General features: G+C 35.5%; 1 protein-coding gene across 1 annotated transcript in view; it reads left to right on the top strand.

Moving 5' to 3' along the window:
• Positions 1–22,250, top strand: part of LOC132309501 (uncharacterized) — a 37,885-nt gene extending 15,635 nt beyond the window's left edge. Inside the window, exons 3-11 of the mRNA XM_059807806.1 lie at positions 19,348–19,749; positions 19,866–20,052; positions 20,169–20,302; positions 20,438–20,550; positions 20,667–20,907; positions 21,168–21,323; positions 21,464–21,543; positions 21,659–21,708; positions 22,108–22,250. Of these exons, the coding sequence (XP_059663789.1) occupies positions 19,348–19,749; positions 19,866–20,052; positions 20,169–20,302; positions 20,438–20,550; positions 20,667–20,907; positions 21,168–21,323; positions 21,464–21,543; positions 21,659–21,708; positions 22,108–22,250 (1,506 nt within the window). The remainder of the gene's footprint in view (positions 1–19,347; positions 19,750–19,865; positions 20,053–20,168; positions 20,303–20,437; positions 20,551–20,666; positions 20,908–21,167; positions 21,324–21,463; positions 21,544–21,658; positions 21,709–22,107) is intronic.
• Positions 22,251–23,383: the final 1,133 nt, after the last annotated feature.

The following is a 23,383-nucleotide window of genomic DNA, read 5'->3' as shown; positions in this document are numbered from 1 at the left end:
GATGAATTATTTTATTTAAATGAATTGTTTTATTAAATTTTATTTATTTAAATTAATGAATTGTGTTATTTAATTGTATTTTGATTTTTCTGTAATTAAATTAATTATATTATTATTATTTTCTGTCATTGAAGTAATTATTTTAATTATTTAAATGCGTTAATTGGATTACTATTAGGGTTTTGTGTTTTGGCATCGTGGGTTAGCCGCCTTGTGATTAGTGTGGTATGAAAATTAGGGTTTTGTAGAGACGCTTATATGTATACTATCATATTATGTTTGTCTAGGGTTTAAGACATAAACTACGAATAGAGAGTTTTGAGAGAAAAAGAGAAACAGAGAGTGAAACATGAGAGATAAACAGAGGGGTTCAAGGAGGATGAGACGGATTGCTTCTTGGTTGAACCAAGAGTAACTTAGGTGTCAAACGGCAGTCTAGGAGGTGGTCAGAAAATTCAAAGACGGAGGTTTAAGGTTTTAAACGGAAACCTAAAGGCAAGTCTCTGTTCTAACTCTTTACCTTAAACATGTGTTCTGTGCATGCCTAGGTAGACTCCAGGGTTTTAATTAATGCTAAAATATATCTTTTATGCATGATTAAACTGTAATTAGCTTCGTTGAAATAACTGGTATGAAAATTCTTCAAGTTATTTTTAATTGATTCCTGTTGTCCTTAATTGTAAGCTTTGTGTAATTAATGTTGTTAATGCATAATGATGTCTTTTAAATAATATGGGACATTGAATGAACACTAGAACAAGTATTTAAAACATTACAGAGGCCCTGGGTATCGCCGGAAGCGAAAGAGACGAAGCAGAATCGAGTAACGGCTTCAGGGAGTGAGAGAGCAGGCTCCCAAAAGGAGGGAGCCAACTCCGACAATGATGGAGCCGGCTCCCAATGGTAGGGAGCTGGCTCCCAAGTTAATGGAGCAGGCTCTCAATTTGTGAGAGCCTGCTCTCGCCCAGAATTACGTATTGACTGTTTTTAGGCTGCGTTTGGACTGTACAGGGTATTTTCACTTCATTTAAACTGCTTTAAATGATGTATGTGATTGCCATAAACCTGTAAAATTATGGGGAAACATTAATTCATAACTGGACTAAAGAATGGGGCAAGATGAACTTAAGGAAAAACTTGTAGGTGCACACTGTTTGGTTACTTAAGCTAATTGCTGGAACTTGGAGATTCTTTTATATAAAATTTAATACTATTTAATCATATTTAAATAGAGTTATAAGTATAGTGAATTACTTGCAATTAACTATGCTTGGTTTGGAATAAATTGGTATTTAACTTGCTTTTAATTGCATCAATTTATGGACGATTTGGACGATTTAAATGTTTTGATTTATTTTAGCAATTTAAATAGTTGGAACATGATTTTTAGGTTCTATAATGAATGCCTGATATCATTGTATATGTATTAATCTATATTGATGCAAATTTTGGAGAATGGTTGATGAATACCTAGTGATATTTTATCAATTATGTTAATTGGAGGATTGTATGCACCGGTATAGGACGGTGGCATACTAGGGATCGATTAGTTCAAATACTAAGTCCTACCTAATCTAGATTGAGGCATGGATTAACCATAAAGGTTAAGTCCTACTCATATTTGTGTCATGTCAATAAAACAATTGAATGACCTACTTTGGTTTCTGGATGGATTGTTATACATATATCAGGCCACTATACCAGATGGATGATATTTTGTATTAGGCTTATACAGACTTTATATATTTATAGTTATGGTGCCATGGTATGAGCTTGAGTCTCAGGATCATGGTTAGGGTGCGTATATCGCCTAGAATGGATAATTAGACATAGTTGTTGTTCCCTGGTAGGTCGAGGTACACATGACCACATTATATACAATTTGCATGGTATCTCTACTCAGGCTGAGACAGACCTATTGGGCTAGTGAGCATCCTATAGTGTGTATTTATACATATATGGACTATTCTAGTTATTGTTGAGCTATCTAGGATGTATCTGCGTATCGGGTTTTTGTATGGATCGTAGTAGGATAGGACTTGCATATGGGCCTCACCCACTCTTTTATTTTTCAAGTATTCGTCAGTTCCAGGGTTAGAGCTTGGTCGTGCAGAGCAGATACAGACACTCATTCCTCCGACGACATAGGATTACTTTCCATGTTTAGTTTTCTATTTTGTTTCAATTATTTTCTTTCCAATTTAGGATTTTATTAGGGGTCCACTTGATGGATTCCCGAGTTGTTAAATTAATGGAGGTTTTGGATTATTGGATTTTAACAATAGTATTTTGAGGATTTTTAATTTAGAATTCTTTTAGCCTTTGTTTATTTATTTCTTATTATTCTCTTTGTATTCCATGCTTAATTACATATTAATTGTTTGGTATCCCTCGGATCTGTGCTCGGACTTGATCACCCGTGGCTCTAGAATCAAGGGGTATCACAGTTGGTATCAGAGAACTCCAGGTTCAGTGTCTCTAGGATTCTATCGTATAAGACTTCCGCATAGCATTTTCTCTTATTTAGAGCTTAAGTTTAGGATTCATTGTATTCCTTTACGGTTCGGTTTAAATCGTACTAATGTCTGTCTTTCTATGTTAACAGAATGGTTAACGCTAGAACCAGACAGAACAATCAGCGACGAAGGGAAGCAGCCTGTAGGCAACTTCAGGAAGATGATGGTCAGTTCTACGAGAAGCAGGAGGAAGTTCAGCAGACTCAGGATCAAGGAGGAGATCCAGAGTATCCTTCTCATATCAATGACCTCATTACTCGGGCTATAGAAGCAAGTGTGACAGCTAAACTTCGGAATCAACCACCGGTTCAGCAGGTGCCCATACCAGCACCGGTTGTTCAGGTTGATACTTGGGAAAAGGTTAGAAGTTCTTTCACAAAGGGGAGCCCACCTGAGTTCTTGTGATACCCCTCGATTCTAAAGTCACGGGTGATCAAGTCCGAGCACAGATCCGAGGAATACCAAACAATTAATATTTAATGCGAACACAGATGACAAAATGAAATAAGAAATAGAATTTAAGCTGAAGGAAAATCTAAAGTAAAAACCTTTAAAATTAAATACTTAAAATCCTCTAATAATAAAGATTAAATAATCCAAACTCCAAAACCTTTAATTAATTAACAACTCAGAAATCCATCTAGTGGACCCCTAATAATAGTCCCAACTATAAAATAAAACATAGCTAAAATCAATATCCAAAACTAATAAGATAGTAATCCTACGTAGTCGGTGGAGTGGAAGTCCGTATCTGCTTTATACGATCAAACTCTAACCCTGGAACTGACGTGCACCTGAAAAATAAAAGAGTTGGTCAGGCCCACATGCAAGTCCTGATCTACTACGATCCAAACAGGAATTCGATACGCAGATACATCCTAGAAAGACTCAACAATATCTAGAGTAGTCCATATATGTATAATTACACACTATAGGACGCTCACTAGTCCAAAAGGTCTGTCTCAGCCTGAGTAGAGATACCATGCAAATCGCACATAATGTGGTCATATGTACCTAGACCTACCAGGGAACAACACATCTGTCCAGCTATTCATCCTAGGCGATATACGCACCCTAACCATGGTCATGAGACTCAAGCTCATATCATGGCATCATAACATAAATATATAAAGTCTGTGTCCTCCTAATACAAAATATCATCCATCTGATATAATGACTTGATATCTGTATAACAATCCATTCCAAAAATCCAATTATGCCATTCAGTTATTTACTAACCTAACACTAACAGAAGTCGGACTTAACTTTTATTATTAATCTGAACCTCAATCCAAATTAATTAGGTAGGCTTAGTGTCTGAACTAACCCATACCTAGTATGTCACCGTCCCATACCGGTGCATACTACCCTCCATTTACCGTGGTTGACAAAACAGTATAAGTAGTTATCAACTACATTCCAAAATAAGCGCAAACACAATTTAACATGTGTAAAACTAAATCATGCATCCCAGAAAGGATTTAGAATCCTAATTACAGTCCATTAAATTGGCAAAGTAAGACTTTGCACTTAACTCCTCCGAACAGTGCCATAACAGATACAATATATAATAGATTAAATCATCAGTTAATCCCAACTAAGCATACATATAATTAAACATCAGTATGCTTATAGCACAGCTGCAAAACATGATTCATAATTTTAAGTCATGCAGAGAAATTAACTTGCTAAAACAATAAGCAGTTATAAGATAAGATCCAACCATCCTCATACAGGTTCAATTTTAACCTTAAATTAATTCCATCTGTAATGTCTGAATACCACCATGCTTCCCATTATATTTCTAAGTCTTAAGCAACGTATTAAATCATCCAATAGGCTTTAAACAGTTTTAGAAAACTCAATCTCAGCCAAACAGACCATAAAAATCCAGTTTCACGAATTAACAAGAGAAAGAGAAGGCTCTGAAACAAAAGAGCCTTCTCCATTTCAAGGAGAGCCTTCTCCATCTCAAGGATAGCCTTCTCCATTTCAAGGAGAGCTTTTTTCCATTTCAAGGAAAGCCGTAGTCTGTTCTTCTGTTGTCTTCTCCAACTCCGGTGGTTTCCAGTCTTTGAATTCAGTTTTATTACATGTTTTAAAGTCCCATCCTCATCCTAGATTGATCACAAGATAGAGTTATACAACTAAGAATTTAATTACACATCAATGTTTAAAGCAACGACAATCATATATAAACTAAACTTGTAACAACTAAAAAACAGATTTAATTCAATGATGCTACAAACTGATTCAACATGTATAAACGATGTAATTAAGATTTAGTTTAATTCCTAGAGTCTTCCTAAGCATGCACAGAGCACAGATTAAAGGGATAGAATAGAACAAAACTTGCCTTTGAGACTTTGGATACAAATCTCTAACTGTTGCCTCTATCTTCTCCGGCCACGTTGGTTGTGTTAAATAGCCCTTGCTGCTCCTATTACAGTCCAGTAGCACACACCAAACTTCCCTCCTTGATTCTGTTTTGTGAATCACCCAAGTTCACTCTCTGGTTCTCTCTCTGTTTCCCCTCTGTATCTTACAGTCTCTGTTTTTTTTTTTTTTACAAAACTTACGTTTATTTTACTAACCCTAAACCACCTTATTGCATATATTTATAGGTGTATTTTAATAACCCTAATCCATGAATAATTAGACTAAGCCCTAAATTCAATCCTAGTCGGCCTATGAAACTATCTATGTTTCCTTATGGCGGCTTACCTATATGTGAATTATAATCCAAAGTTAACTGTAACCTAAAAATATTCAATAATTAAATTAATGCTATAATTTAAAATCCAATTAATGAAAATACATAATTAAAACCCAATTAAATAATTAAATACACTTAAACAATTAATTCCAATTAAATAATTAAAAATAACTCAATTAATTCAATTTAATCACCACAATAAAACAATTAAACAATTTATTAAATAAAAAATGTAATTAAATCAAAAATTAAATACCAGAAATATCCTTTTAATATTAGGGGTATTATAGTTCTCAGGCTCCACCGATGCGAAAGCAGCTCGCCAATAGAAACAGGACATCGAGCGACATCTTCGCCTGGTTCAGTTCTTGGAGGTTCAGAAGTAGATGCTTGCTACCTTCAAGCTAGTCGGAGATGCATTACAGTGGTAGGAGTCAGTTACCACCACAGAGGAGAGGATGTTATTGACTTATGATCAGTTCAGTGCACGCTTTGATAAGAAGTACTTTCCTTATGCAGTCAAGGCAACTATAAAGACAGAGTTCCTTAATTTGTAGCAGGGAAACATAACAATGGCAAAGTATGAGCAGAAGTTCAACCACTTATCTCTTTTTGCTCCAAATGAGGTGGATACAGAAGAGAATAAGCGAAATAGTTTTGTTAAGGGACTGATGTGGTCTATTAAGCGAGCTATTATAGGTAGTCCAGCCTACACTACTTATGCTCGGGTGGTGGACGCTGCTTTACAGCAGTATCAGTTGACCGTGGACTTCAAGCAGGCTAAGGGTGAAAAGCGGGGTGATAGAGACTCTGCTAATCAGTCAGCTGAGAAAGGAAATGGCAATGGACACCGACAGAATGACAAAGGAAAATTCCAAGGACAGCAATCTTAGAAGAAGCACAAGGGTTATTCAGATGCTCACAGGGATGGGGCACCTATTCAGAGGCAACAGAATGGGGGACCACAAGCAAGACATGGTCAGCCACCGGCTCACTGACAGAGGAGACCATTTGGCACTTTCCAGGGTAGTTGCTACACTTGTGGAAAGTGTGCTCATACTTCTAGGCAGTGTCCTAAAGCAGGATAGGGACAGAGACAACATGTGCAGCAGGGACAGAGGGCACCGGTACCTTTACCCACTCTACAGGTTCCACGGATTCAGGGACAGACATATCTGGCTTTACCAACACTGTCACAGCCTCAGGGACAAGCACCGCAGTAATTGCATTATGGCAGGGTGTATAACCCCATGCCACAAGATATTCAGGCACCTCAGGCTATTGAGGGTATGTTTCCTATTCATGGTTCATTGGGGCATGTTTTATTTGATATAGGTGCTACACACTCATTTGTATCTAGATTTTTTATTGCTTTATCTGGGATGATGACGCGGGTATGCAGTAGACCTCAGGGTATTTCTACACCTTTAGGCAATACAGCCATTTTACATGAGATTGATAGGCCTGTGACACTAGATATTGGTAGACTCAGATTTATAGCCAATCTATTGGTCCTGGACATGCACACTTATGATGTGATACTTGGGATGGATTAGTTATCGCACTACCATGCCCAAGTTAATTGTTATGATAGGTCTGTTGTCTTTACCATACCTGGTTAGGATTTGTACGTCGTCACTATACCACTTTCTAACGGGGTCACTAGCACTTATTTGTTCCATATGGAAGAGAAAATGGAGGAGCGAATTACTGTGTTATTGGATAGCATACCAATTATACAGGACTTTCCGGATGTTTTTTAGGAGATTCCAGGGTTGCCACCTAATCGCGAGATCGACTTTGTGATTGACTTAGCTCCAGACACTACGCCTATTGCTTAGGTACCATACAGAATGGCATCAGTGGAGATGAGAGAGCTGAGGGATCAGATTCAGCAATTACTCAGCCATTCATTGGAGTATTTCACTCTGGGGACCACCAGTTCTGTTTGTGAAAAAGAAGGATGGTTCGCTTCGCCTGTGTATAGATTACAGGGAGTTGAACAAGGTTACTATTCGTAACAAGTACCCTTTGCCCAGAATTGATGATCTTTTTGATCAGTTGAAGAGAGCTACATACTTCTCTAAGATTGATCTGTGTTTTGGATATCATCAACTTAGGGTACGGGAGCAAGATGTTCCTAGGACAGCGTTTCTTACTAGATATGGTTCTTATGAGTTTCGTGTCATGCCATTCGGACTGACTAACGCACCAGCAGTGTAACGGCCCTGGATTTTTCAACCCAGTATGTCCTGTGATGACCCGAAACGGATCCAAAATGCGGAAGCAAAAGAAGGAAGGTGACCTCTAGAGATGTACGTCATCCCTAAGGCACCAAAATGACTCCATATGAAGCTATGGAACTCAAATGAGCCAAACAATGAAACAAGAATGCCAAACCCGAAAAGAAATGAACCAAGGGGTAAAATGGTCATTTCATAAAGAAATAGCTGCTACCAAGCATACCATTAGAAATACAACGAAAAATTAATGAATTTAGACTCAAGAATCACCTGATTCGGAGTCCGGACAACAAAGATATCAAGTTCTGAAGTCGAAGGAAGGGAAACCCTATCCCGGTTCGAACCAAAAACAGACACTATCTTACTAAAACTTGAATATCTTGAGCTACAAATGGAATTTGAAACTGAAATTAGTATCATTGGAAAGATTATTTCGACGCGATCAATTTAGACTTAAGAATGGACCAATTCAGAGTTAAAACGAAGAAGATATGATAGTTTGAAGTCGGAGGTGCAGTGCTGAACCAAGACACAAACACACACACACATGAACAGTACCCCGAGCGCTCGTCCAAGGGCACTCGTAATTAGCCCCGAGAGTTCTGTCCAAAATTGGAGGGCTCGTACGCCCCTTGGAGCGCTCGTGCTGCTGTAGGCTACATCTGAAATGCTAACTTGAAATGCAATTTTGAGGACTTTCTGGGCCTTTTTGAAAAAAAAACACAAAGACGAAATCCCCCTCAAAATCATGTTTTCTAGCCAACTATGCCAAAAGAAAACTTTATTTTTCATGTGAAAACCCTTAAATGCCCTTATGCTCAGTTTAGGCTCAAAACGAAAAAAAATATGAGTTTGCACCAAACATACATCTAACCCCAAATGCACTTCTAGGCTGAAATGGATATGCATGCAAAAGTAATAAGTGATTTTGAGCACGCGGGAATGGTCCACGGCTCCCGAAAATGGCCGATACAAAATCCGACCCCTCGACGGCCAACAAGGCAAAAATGAACTTGAAATGGAAATTTTGAAAACCAAAATTAATAAATGATTAAAAATTAGCGTTTGGCCATTGGCCACACTTCATACATGATTAATGAATGCTAATGGATGAATCTCATACATAATGCACACTCCGGTGCAAAATAATATACTAAAATGCAAAATTTTCATATATTCTCATTAAGGGGAAAATTTAACATCCACGACATATATGTGATTTCAAAAGAAGTTTGGCCCTTGGCCTCATGTCATATACACAAAATGAGAATCAAAAAGTGTGCTTAGGCACACACTACAAGTTTAGAATCAAATATACACATTTAACAAATAAGGTTACAAATGGCATTCCAAACCAACCTTCACAAAGATGGAAACATCCAAGTCCACAAACCATCCAAGCATAATGAGAGTCTCAACTTTAATTCCTGTACCTGAAAAATGTCCCCACAACGTGGGTGAGTAACATAAAGCTACTCGTATGAGATGAGCATGCATCGACCTAACCTTTTACAATTTTATCACCTTAAGGTGAAACATGTTAAAAATGCTCATGCCACCTAACGTCTATGTCAGAGTGTGACCCAGGAAGCATCCTAAGCTACCTAAGATCATTTCTAACACAAATCACATCATTCGTGCAATTCAAGTAACATGGGAGCATGCTATACAAAGCCACAAGATATATATTCTCAAGGTCACTAACTTGAAATCTAAAATGCTAAAACAACTATAGTGGATCATACCACCTAAAGTCTATGTTCCAAATAAATCTATAGGATCATTCCAAAGTCACATTTGAACAACAAAGCACAAATCATAATATCTACGTAATTAACCAACATAGAAGCATGCTACACAAGTATCAAGATATAGATTCTCAAGGTTACCATCTTGAAATCTAAAATACAATAACAACTAAATATAACAATTTCGTACAATTAGAATTTCTAATACCACACATCAAGACATAGATTCTCTAAGTTATCAACTTGAAATCTAAAAGTGTGAAAACAACTAAATATAACAATTTAGTATGGATGTACTTAACAACATCAATCGCCAATAGCCAAAACCACAAATCACAATTAAACATGATTGTCAACTTGGAATTGAATGCGAAATCAAATAATGGAAGACTTGGACATCACGTCTCAGATTTCCGCCGAGAACTAAATGGTTATTCCGGGCATTAACCCGCTGGGAAGACCACCCTAGTACGCACTATCTCAATTGGGGAGAACTCATACCTCCCGCACTAGAGCCAAACTCTGGCCATGTCACTTGTAACAATGTCTCAAGACTCCAAAATAAACCAAATAAGTTCACAACTTATACATAAATTATATAATGCACGAAATCACCTTCCATGCACAACTAGGTCGAAACCACACAATCCATGCCTTAGAGTTTAAATTCTAAAATGGCATATATAATGTCAATTACAAAGTGTGCAATTCATTACACAAGGGAACAATATATTCCATAAAGAAAACATGTTTTCATGAATATAAATATAACAACAATGTTATCCAATGTTCAAAACACAACCAAGTGAATGTGCAACAAGTCCAAGTCCATGATTTGAATATAGAAATAACTTCTAAAACACAAATAGATCCATGGAGCCATTAGATAGAATTTAATTAAACAAGATAATCAAATTCTCTAGATTTCAAATCAAATTCGAATAATCTCAAATTAATATATGTTAAACAACATAGCATGCTCATTACATATATCAAATCAAAAGTGTCAAATGAGCAAGATAGCATCATATAAAATTTAATTAATTTAAATTAATCAAATCTCTAGATTCCAAATGTTATTCAAATGATCCCAAATTAATATATATCAAGCACCAAATCATGGTCATACCATATCTCAAGTCTAAAATGGAATACAAGTAAAATACAATTTACTAGAATTTAAATCAAATTAAATCCATTTAATCTCTAGATTTGAAAACTCATCTAAATCATCCCAAATTAATATATATCAAAGATCAACTCATGGCCATGCCATTTACCAAGTCTAAAATGAGTTATATACAAGATATGATAAATCACTAATTTCTCAAATTAACAAAAGAAATGCATACAACTTATATAAGCATCAATAGCATGCAAGAAACAAAAATATAACCCTATAACATCCCCTACCTCACTAGAGAAGTGTCTCTCTAGAATCCAAGGCATATCAACACAAAATGGTAAACCCTTCAAGGGTTATGAAGAGGAAGATGAGGAGAACAAAAAGTATTCCCAAGTTCAAGCTTGGAAATCAATGGAAGGCTCTCAAAAATCAAGGTCAATACCTAAGGCTTCAAGCTCCATCCATAGAGGCTAGGGTTTTTGGTGAGGAAAGAATGAAATAATGTGAAAATGTGTGAGTGGAGGAAATAGAAATCCTCCACTCACTATGTGCTCTTACACCATGGTCAACACACACATCTATGGTCAATTATACAAAAACCCTTCCTTAACCATAATCCCAAAGTGGCCCAAAAATTAATAGCAAGATAAAATTTGGTGCCTACACTTGTCACAAATCCAAGGCTCCATCCTAGGCTAAATCTCAAACCTACACTTGTCAACCATCCAAGCCAACAAGTGCACTAATCCTAGGCCAACAAGTGGGTGAATCTCCACCCTCCACATGTCCTCATCCAAAGCCTCAAAGTGTTTTCACACAAATGCCAACAAGTGGACCAATGAGAGTGTGACACTTGTCACACTTTCCAGAAATTGCAAAAAGGTCCTTTTTGAAAATATCTTCCAAATTAAATTGTAAAATGATCCCTAAGATGAAAAATAATTACTTTACAGTAATTACACAAAAACCCCAAAAGTTAGGAAAATTACAAAAAGATTATGCGTCTATACCATTTACAAGAAAAGTAAGCACTTAGCATGTTTTTCTACAAAAGTGAAAATACATATAGTATGGAATTTAAATATCGTGGATGTATGCAAAACTGGAATCAAATCCAAACATGAAAAGTGAGGTTATGCCAACAAAGTGACAATCGAGAAAAAGACGAAAGGTGAATAGTGTCACAAAAGTGAAAATGTGAAAATAACTCGGTCCTCAAAGGAAATTTTCAATCCACGGAAAAGAGTCTCGGAAACCATCCCCGAGCACTCAAGATGACACTAAGTGACGGGAAACCGAACTCAGAAAGGAAAAGATCAACGGAAAAAAAAATATCCGTGAAAATCTGAAAAAGGAAAGGAAAAAAAATGACCGGGTCATTACAAGCAGTCTTCATGAATTTGATGAACTGAGTCTTCAAGGCTTAATTAGATCAATTTGTCATTGTCTTCATTAATGATATTTTGATTTATTCAAAGTTAGAGGACGATCATGCTAGACATCTTCGTATAGTCTTGCAGACGCTTCGTGAGCACTAGTTATATGCCAAGTTCGAAAAGTGTGAATTTTGACAGCAGGAAGTGAAGTTTCTGGGTTACGTGGTGTCAGAAAGGGGAATAGTGGTGAATCCAGCCAAGGTTTCAGCGGTGGTTGAGTGGGGACAGCCTACTTCACCTACCGAGATTCAGAGTTTTCTCGGATTGGCAAGATATTATCGTAGGTTCATCCAGGGTTTTTCAAAGATAGTGGGACCACTCACCTACCTAACTAAAAAGGGTGTACGGTTCGTGTGGGATGAACAATGTCAAAAAGCTTTTGATGAGCTAAAGTGCAAGTTGACTTCTGCACCAGTTCTATCTACTCCACAGAGCGGGATTGAGTATCTTGTCTACACAGATGCTTCTTTGCAAGGTCTTGAATGTGTTTTGATGCAGGAGGAGCGACCGATTTCTTATGGGTCTTGAAAACTTAAGCCTCATGAGCTTAATTATCCAACACATGATTTGGAGTTGGCAGTTGTGGTCTTTGCCTTACGCATTTGGAGGCATTATCTGTTGGGAGAATCCTTCATATTATTTAGTGATCACGAGAGTCTGCAGTATTTGTACACTCAGCCGGAGCTGAATATGAGGCAACCCCGATGGTTAGAGTTTGTTATTAAAGCTGATGTGTTATTTTTTTATTGGAACACATAAGGTATGAGTAGGGTGTCGGATCGACCCGTTTTAATTTGGTAATCATCCTTTCTCTTTTCTATCTCTCTCTTTCATCGATTCTCAAACCCACGTCTTTCTATCTCTCTCTTTCATCGATTCTCAAACCCACGTCTTCCTCTCGCCATTGTTCTTCTTCACCCTTTCTCTTAGTGAAGTGTACCACCAATGAGTTCAAAATTTAATAGCAGAATAGAATAGAGAAAATTCACATTTTTTTTTCTTACGTAAAGTAGAAATTAAATATATTGATATGAACATTATAGTACAGAAAGCCACAAGGGCATGCCCTTGGAAGAAACATCTCAAAATAAAGGTAAACAAAATATTGAAAAGAAAAAACAGACTCAGATAAAGGCAAAACTCCAAAACAAGGAAGCATCAAAAGTCACCCAAAGCACACAACACGGACCAATCAAGCACCAAGAAAATGTACAACAGAAGCATGAGGCCCAACCTAGCACTGTAGCATAACACCTTTCCACTACCAAACAGAACAATTGACTGCAACCACCAAGCCCTCAAGCCGGCCAGCAAACTACCATAAAATTACAACCTAAAATTAGGGATCGAAAGCACCAAAAACCGCCCAAAACTACAACCTAAAATGCGGTAGAACGAGCAAAATTTCACTTCTAATTAAATCATCATACCACCTCACCAAGCTATACAGCCTATAATCTGCAACCGAGCACAAAGCACAAAAAATTGAGTACTGTAAACCAAACACAAAGTACAGCAAACAGAGAAAATCCACATTCTCTTTGCAAAACCACATTTATTTTGTAGTAACACTTAGAAATCAAATAGAGCACAAGATATGTTAAATATTGACATAGTGGTAACAGAAACTTGAAAAGCCATGTATGTTTATTCAATGGTCAAACCGAGAAAGCAAAAGAGGGCATGGGTTTGGGAATTGATGAAAGAGAGAGAGAGAGAAAAGAGAAAGGGCGATTACCCAATTAAAACGGGTCAATCCGACTTTTTTCTTCTTTTTTTAACATTTTTGCTGATTTTGTTATTAATTAAGCTTATGTGTTATTTTATTATTGGAACACATAAGGGGTGAATAGGGTGAAGCTACTCACCGGTGAGTAGTTAAGCATTATCCTTTTAAAAAAGAACACCTATATATATTGTTCAGTAGCAATTAATGAAATAGAGACACATGGAAAACAAACTAAAGGGCTAATAAACAGTAGTTAACAGAATTTGGATTCAACGATACATACAAGTACATGTTTCATGATTCAATCACTTGAAATTTTGTTTATGTTACTGAATAATTAAGTTTAACATACCAAGACTATCCAACAATTTGGATTTTTTTCTGAGTGCATTGAAGGTTGAAGAACACAACATCAACCAACACCACACACTCGACTCTAATGCCTATGATCTCTACCGGTCGTCCTTCCCACAACACCTCACACTCATGGTGGATCTGGTTCGCTCCTACTCAACACGGAGACATGGAGAACAACGCGTACCCTTAACAACAATGGCAACAAGGCAACGTGACATGTCACTATTCAGTCTTTTCGTTTCAAAAGCGAGCATAAAATCTATAAGTATCGGTTTTGTATTTTATCCCTGAATCTTCTACAAAGCTCAAGAGATTGTCCCTCTGTGACTTCGATCATTTGTATGTGAATCCACAGTTATTTTGTTTTTGTTTTTGTTTTTTAATTTGTTTTATTATTGTTCTATATGAGCCATAAGATTTACAAAGTTTTTTTTGTTTTTCACATTGTTCCAATGACGTAGTTACTCAAACCAGAGAGCATCTCTGTTAGTAGCATTGTAAAGAGTGAAATAAATAATTTTTAAGAGGGAAAGCCAAGCCTTGACAACTGTGTGAATCCATGAATGTATGTAATAACAAATATGACTAGATCAATAAATATATAGAAGTCACCACAAAAAAAAAAAAAAAAAAGGGAGAGAGACACATCCACAAATATTAAAGTCACCGGAAAGAGGGAAAGACTGACCAGAAAATGAAAATAGAGCGAGGGAGAAAAATGGAGAGGAGGGGACAATTTGATATTTTTCATTTTTTTTTTTTTTCCTTTTATTTTGTTCTATGGATATTTAGACATTTATGTGAGTTGTGGAGCGAAATATATTGTGAAAAGTTTAAGTTTTTATCTAAAGAGAATTTAATCACTGTGTTTCTCTATTCAACTAACTCTTCTAAAATTACCAATTAATTAAACTATCATATGCAAAATAAAAGCAAGTAAAGTTTAGAATGACACCTGATTTTAGTGAGGAAACCAATTGAAAAATCTTGAGGTTTTGTGCGGTAAAAAGATCCACTATGTATGAAGTAAAGTAAACTAAACTTTGACTTAGACTCAAACCCCTCCGCTCTACCGAGACTCAATATGCTGAATGTCTCTAACTTTGTGACTTCTCATCCAATAACTCTTGGCTTCAGACTTATGTCTCAAATCTTGTAGAAGAATCGCTGGTAGATCAATAACATTCCACAAATTGTGATACCCCCAAATTTCCGGATGCGGGTTGGCCAGGCCCACGCCCGATTACCCGAGGATATCAAATAAATTAGCAATTAACGAACACAGAGTACAATTTTAAAGTAAATAAGAATAAATAAAATTTGCTGAATAGAAAACTAAAATGATAATCCATTGAATGAAATCCCGAAATAAAATTTCATTAGTAAACAACCTTTATGATACAACTGATCCTCCATATACAACTCGGGAATCCATCTAGTGGACCCCTATTCAAATCCCAACTGTATTCAAAAGAACTGGAAATAAAACTCAATTCTACCACATGAAATACAATCCTATGTCAACGGTGGAGTGAATGACTGTATCTGCTCAGCACGATCCAGCTCTATGACTGGAGTTAACGAACACCTGAAAAAAATAATAGAAGGGTGGGTCAGGCCCACGAGCAAGTTCTAATCTAACTACAATCCATACAATGACCCGATACGCAGATACACCATAGATACCTCACAATATCTATCTAGTCCATACATAAATATATCCACACTAGAAGACCTTCACTGGACTATAATGGGGTCTCAACCTGAGTAGAAGGCAACATGCATAAATGCACCCAAAGGTGGGCATGAATACCTAGACCTAACAGGGTACACCTCAACCATCATATTCAGCTATGCATCCCAATGCATATACGCTCCCTAACCAACGACTCTGAGACTCATGCCCATATCGTGGTGCCATAACATATATATAAAGTCCGTCTAACCCAAGGTATGCCATTTTATTGTTTATTGAATTGACATAAGAATTTTAATCCAGTTTAGTCATTCAACTTAATCAGTCGATCTGACTTAAACACAACCAACATTTAATCCAGGTAGTCATTCAACTTAATCAGTCGATCCGACTACACACAAACACAATTAATCCAGATAGTCTTTCAACTTAATCAGTCGATCTGACTAAACAAGGTTTAGGATTCAATATTTTACAATCCTTCCCTTAAATCCAATAGGTTAGGTTTATGCGTTTTGAGTTAAACCATTCCTAGTATGACACCGTCCCATACCGGTTCATACCATCCTCCACAACCATGTAATTGACAGAATCTATTAATTCAGCAATTAAAATTCCACATATATATATAATCGTTTAGCGATTTATAATCCAAAACCAATATCCAAGTATTTGTAATTAAATCCAAGCATTTAAACCATATAGTTGTAAGGAATGATTTCATAATTCAACAACTAACATCCAGAGCATGCATAGATCACATCTAATACACCAATGACCCTATAATATATTTAAACCCCTTTTATAAATATATTAAATCCCATTGGAATGCCTAAAAATAAGCTTAAGCATTTAAAACTTCATCCATCCACTAACCGTATACAATTGTACATAAGTGTTATACAGTTTGATCCGTTAATTTAGAATTAACCTTAAATCAATTTAAGGTCTTAATAACACCCAAAATTAACTATTTAATCCCTCCGTGAAGTCTCATTAAATTTCTAAAATTTAATCAAGCCATTTAGTTCCTTTCTTCTGTTAGTAGCATACACCGTTGTATATTTTTACACTGCTACATCCTTTGTCTTAGAGACTTAAACCATACAATAATAAGTTTAATAACACTTAAAATTAACTACTTAGATCCTCTGTTAAGTCCCTACAGTTCATTAGCATCACTCAAAAGCTCAAACAGTGCTCAAAACACCAAACAGAGCCCTAGAAAACACTTTCTGGACGTAAAACAAATTGGAGCCGGCTCTTGGAATGGAAGAGCCGGCTCTTCCCCTATTGGAGCCGGCTCCAATTCCCTAGGAGCCGGCTCTTGCTGAAGGAGAGCCGGCTCTTGACTTTCTAGAGCCGGCTCTCTCCCTCTTGAGAGCCTCCAGTTCACCTCTGCTCCGTTTCCGTCAATCTGCTCCTTCTCCGATCAATTCCTACCCCTCTGTTGGTTTCTTAAACTGATCTTAAGGATCTAATACCCTCCTAATAGCATCCCCAGGGTTTGATTATAGCAATTTAAATCAATTACAAAGCTTAAGTTTGCTACCCAACTTAACATGCTGTTAGTATGAACATTGGAACCATGTGCAAATTGAAACAGAACGGATTGCAACAAGTAATTAAAATAGAATAATAGCATCCCTATGAGTTTTATATACCCCAGTAGCATTCTTATACTTTGTTTACAATAGTTTAAATTAACTACAAAAATTAAAGTTACAACATGCTTAAAAGGCAGAAAACTGGAACCAGTGTTACATGCTTTGTAACAGATTTGTTTTAAGGCAAATATATCATCAATGAAATATATATATATACACGTAAGTTCCAATTACTGATTAGTTAAACCCTAGAGATTATCTAGGTGCACAGAACACGGCCCAAAGGGAAAGAGGAAGATAAAACTTGCCTTTCGGTTCCGATTTGAAACCTTTTAACGTCGTCTTCCTCCTAGACTTTCCGGTGACCACTGCAACACTGTCTAGCCTCCTATTACCTCTGCCCTTTCCTTCTCCTAGGTTTGGCCTTGAAACCTCAGTCGAGAACTCACAATTTGCTCTGTTCTCTCAAACCTTACTCTGTATCTCTCTGTGTTTTGCAGAACCCTCTACGTGTATATGCTATGTGATATATCGTAAAACCCTAGCTTAACGCATAATGATGTATTTATAGACTAAAAACTAAAACCCTAATCCTTGTCACATTGAGATAGAGCCCTAAACTTAATCCGAGTTGGCCCATAACAAAAACCTACAATTAAATTCCATTTAATAAAACAATAATAAATCAATTAAATCAAATTATCCAATTTAGTCAATTAATGCAAATAATGTTAAATAATTCAACTAAGGCAATTAAACCAAAATAATAAACGCAAATAAATAATTAACAAATAAATCAATTAATACACACAAATAAACAATTTGCCACATAAGCATTTATTCATAAAATTAATAAATAAAATAAAAATGCACATAAAATAACATTTAAATTCTAATTTTATTCCTTTTTAAAGTAGGGGTATTACACAAATGTCTTGATCCCTTCAAAGTGTGATTTGAAATTCTTCTTAGTTGAATTTGAATTTGATGTAAAATAAGTAGATCTGTTTTCTCTAATCGTTGTAGATGCAATCTTCAATAGACTTGAACAGGATTAGGGTTTGAACAACACCCTAAATTCACTCTTGTGTATATAATTTGTATGCTTTTAAAAATTCTCACAAAAAGGCTTTTAAAAGATTGATGAGAAGTTTAATGCAAAAGCCACAAAAACCTAGATGAGAAAATATGTTTATATAGACTTTCAAAACCCTAGATATACTTAGAAAATATGTTAAATTTGTGCACAGGTTTTTGCACTTGAACCAATTCTGGGACCTTGAACCGGTTCAAGTTGGCCAGTATTGATTTTGTTTTAAAAAAAAATAACGAAGCTATGCATCTTGAACCGGTTCAGCTACCTTGAACCAGTTCAAGTTTGCCAGACTTGAACTTGAAGATTTAAACACCCAGAAAAAATTTAGCAACGTATATTTTGAAAAACATACAATGTATGCAAGTGTTCTAACCTATCTTCCTAAGGTGTTATTCTTACATTTTCGTAGATTTCAAGCTATCGAATATGAACAACTCTTCAATTCTGCAACCGATCTTGAACTTGAATTTTAAACTTAGAAATACAACTCGATCGAACTTGTTTTGACACCAAAATTAACCAATTACAAAATATATATTTCACAATTTCAATCATTAAATTGACATACGGGTTATTTTATTGCACATTACCCTACTAAAAAAATATACCCAACCACCCAAATGCTCAAAAACATATCTGGAACGAAGGCTACCAAACCACAAGTATAAAAAAAGGATCAAACACTATGTATAGCAAACAGAAGGTCATAGAAGGAAGGTGACAAAAGGGAAGACTGAAAAATAAATCCAATCCCAAGATTATTTAGAATAAAAACCAGTGCAAATATATTGCTTAAGATTTCAGCCTAATGATGGGCATTGACAACATACATCTAGAAAGCCAAAGGGATTTGATTAATTGTTTCCATATATGTATGTATTAAAATGACTCGGTCAACATAATCTAATGCATTTCCCTAGTAAACCAAAAAAGTCCAGTTGCATAAATGCATATATATATGTATAGCAGAACGGATCTTTGAGGCTTCAAATGGGATTTAAGAGATCACATTAATTCCTCTAGCTCTATTTCAACCCATATACTACAATGTCGAACTTGCTTAAACTTTTATTTCAGTTGGTTTCTTTGCTTGCTCTAATCTCCTCAAGCATTGTGTCTGCAAATCCATATAATAGACCAAGGCTGGGTCTTTCTGGAGGAATTTTCCTACAAGGTGATCAAACAAAATCAACAAAATCATCACCACACACAAATCCAGAAACCCCAAAGAAAGACTTTGAAATCTTTTTTTACAACCAAACACTTGATCACTTCAATTACAAGCCTGAAAGCTATACCACTTTTCAACAAAGATATGTGATAAATTCCAAATACTGGGGGGGTGCCAAGGAAAACGCGCCAATCTTCGTTTATCTTGGTTCTGAGTCGCCATTAATTAAGAATGAAACTGCTAATATGACTGGTGCGCTTCTAACTGATAGTGCCCCTCGTTTTAAAGCTCTACTAATCTATATAGAGGTAGAGTAACAAATCCATGCCAAGACCTGTAGCTTTATATATATATTTCATAGATTTAGTATTAATGTTAAAGTGCATACATGCATGTATGTTTAATTTGTTTGCTCATGTATCAGCATCGGTTCTATGGAAAATCAGTTCCATTCGAATCATTTGAAAATGCTATGAAAAATGCTACTCTTCGCGGTTATTTCAATTCAGCTCAAGCAATAGCAGATTATGCAACAGTAATCACATACCTCAAGGAGAAATTTTCTGCTCGCCACTCTCCTGTTATTGTAATTGGAGGATCTTATGGAGGAAGTAAGCAATCTAGCAAATAATATTAATTAACCATTAATATATTTACCCAATTACATAAAACTAAGATATATATCATTTAATTATTTCCTATATATCCCATACTTGAAAATTTTCAGTGCTTGCGACATGGCTTCGGCTAAGGTATCCCCACATCACTCTCGGAGCTCTAGCTTCATCCGCACCTGTTGCTAACTTCCATGGCGTCCTCCCATATAACGGGTATCGTACCATTGTTGCAAAGGATTTCAAGGTACGTACAATTTAATTATTTAATGAAAATAAATTAATTTCATTTCACTATTTATTGTGTTTTTTTTTTTTTTCTTCCAAGTTAATTTTACCCCATGGATGGTACAAGGAAGTAACTATATATGCATTGTTGCAGGAGGCTAGTAAGAGATGCTATCGGATTATTAAAAAATCATGGTCTAAAATTGATACAGTTGCTGCTCGGCCAAATGGCCTTTCAATCCTTAGCCAGAGATTCAAGACTTGCTCGTAACTAACTATATACTATATATATTTGATCCTAATATATTATTAATTCTCTATTCAATAATTAGTTTTATAATAGAGTTTATTAACACATATGAATCATTTTCAAATTGGTTCAGGCTCATAAACGGATCGGTTGAGCTCAAGGACTACTTAATGCATATATATCAAAGAGCAGCTCAATATAATCATCCACCAAAATATCCTGTTACTGTGATCTGTGGTGCCATTGATACGGCACCGAAAGGAACCGATATTCTTGGCCGGATATTTGCTGGTGTCGTCGCCAATAATAATAACCAAACTTGCTATGATACGAGACCCAACGCAAGCCAAACAAATGTGGGGTATAATTGGCAAGTAAGTTGCATATATATATATATATATATATATATTGTTAATTATCATAATATATAAAAGTGTGAAATTTGGACAAAATAGGAAAAAGGGAGAGAAAACTTGGAACAAAGTGGGAATTAATAAACCATGAAAGAGAATGGGGTTTTCTCCATCTGAGAACATTTACAGTAAATCTGTATATATTGTGTGTGTGTGTGTATAAACCAAACAGACCTTAAAATTTTCTTCATCTGATTTGAATTGTTGGTTGGTTTATTAAGACATGCAGTGAGATGGTTCAGCCATTTGGACAGGGGAAGGAAACTTTCTTCCCGCCTGATCCTTCGGACAATTTAATCAACTTTACTAAGGATTGCATTGACACCTATGGCGTCCCACCAAGACCTCATTGGGCCACAACCTATTTTGGAGGCAAAGTATGTACGTTGGATTTTTTTTTTTTTTTTTCAATTCTATTTCTAAGTGCTTCCTATAATTATTATATTCATTTTAGTTATATATTACTAATTAATTACTTTTAGAAGTTTAACAAGTGCTTTTCAATGGCTCATTGTAGGATATAGGATTTGTTCTCCAAAGGTTTGCTAGCAACATCATTTTCTCCAACGGACTAAGAGATCCTTATAGCGTTGGCGGGTAGTTGAAAATGACATTTTTTTTTTTTTTAATCCTTTGTAAGTAGATAAAATTAATTTAACATGTCTTAGTTTAGTTGACCTAATATGCTATTGCTTTTCTCCTTTGATCACAGCGTGTTGAAGGACATATCAGATAGTATTCTCTCCATTTCTACGGTTAACGGTAGGTCAACCCTGTCACTCCGACCAAACAATTTATATATAAACCCCAGCTAGCTCAATTTACAGTTACATGCAAAATACAAAATTAAAACAGTAGATGATATACATCTGTGTGTACGCGTGTGTATATATATATATATATTATTCAAGAAACTTATAATATTAAATCAAAAAATTATCATATATGTATAGTCGATGCTAGTTGATTAATATGAGACACTGATAAAGTTAACCAACTGCTCGAACATATTTTTACAGAAGATATATGGTAAACTGCAAATATATATATATATATATATATAGATACATATATGTATGTATAAATATTCACCCAATTTACTCCCAGATTAAAATAGCATTAATATTTCAAGAGATTTACAATATCTACTTTAATATGCAGGATCTCATTGTTTGGACATAATGGGAGCAAAGCCGACTGATCCCGACTGGTTGGTGAAGCAACGACAGAGAGAGCTGGATGTCATCGAAGGATGGATCAAAAATTACTTTGAAGATCTTTCGGCCTTGAAGAAAATAAAATGAGTGTTGAGCATTTTAGTATTAATAGGGAGGTACTCCAAGTCACTCTAAAAATTAAACGAGGGTGGTGTACAGCAAAACCATTTATCGTATATATGTATCTAAAGTCGTTACAAGGTTTAAAGATACTATTCCTCAAATTTTGTAGAGCATTTTATCAGTTTTCTTTTCGACTAGTACAAATTATTTGATCGATCAAAGCATCTTATCAAATTTGACAAGGAATATAAATATTCAAATTAAGTATTGTGACTTTAATAATGCTCCCAATTAAGTGCAGGATGTCGCGAAGTGATATATATTCGGTGAGTCGAGGGAAAAGGGAAAACAACAATTTATGTTGGAAAAAATAAATTTTATTTTAAAAGTTTTGGATAGTCGTAGGGTTGATAAAAAAAAAAAAAAAAGAATTGATTTGGATAAAAAGACAATATTTTAAAACGCTAAGGTTTCATAATTTGACAAAACTAGAAATTGGATTCGCAGGGAATTCTAAGCAATCGTCGTGCCTAGACACGATAAATCAAAAAATTATACAGAATAAATACTTTTCCTAAATAGTTGAATCAATTCAAAATTATGAAATTTTATATTTACACCATATATAATCGTTAAGCAAACACCATATCAATGTTGTGGCTTCAATCTTAACCTTAACAAAACATTTAACTCATAATAATAATTTAAAACTAAAAAAAATAAATAAATAAATAAAGAACGATAGATGAGAGATATAGTTGGTCCCTAATCCAGTGTAGTGGTTTGCCTCTTTAATGTCAAAATGGTTTTTAACGTCCATTTCTACTGTGCATTGTCATGTGTAAAGTGATTTCTATGGCTCTGTCACTTACAGAGTTAATATTGTAATTTCCTATATCGATCTGTGTGGTCATTTTTATGTCATTCAGAATGCTAAATTGTGTATTCATACTTGGAAAAATTCACTACCGGTGTAGTTTCTACTATATGTGTTGTCCGTCCTTTACAGGGGTAGTTTGGTCATTTTCTATATTGCTAGACATGTGCATTGTGGTCCTGCAGTAAGAAAATTCTTAGGTCCTTGACTTCCAGATTCAATGCAAATGATATTCTCTACCAGACATTTTCTTTATCTAGAAAAATGGCACCTATATTTA

The sequence above is a fragment of the Cornus florida genome, unplaced genomic scaffold (genome assembly GCF_030987335.1).
Source record: "Cornus florida cultivar Cherokee Brave unplaced genomic scaffold, ASM3098733v1 CherokeeBrave_3.0.0_Hap2_Chr05, whole genome shotgun sequence".
NCBI lineage: Eukaryota > Viridiplantae > Streptophyta > Magnoliopsida > Cornales > Cornaceae > Cornus > Cornus florida.
The sequence above is the reverse complement of the archived record's forward strand: the minus strand, read 5'-3'. Positions and strand labels throughout refer to the sequence as shown.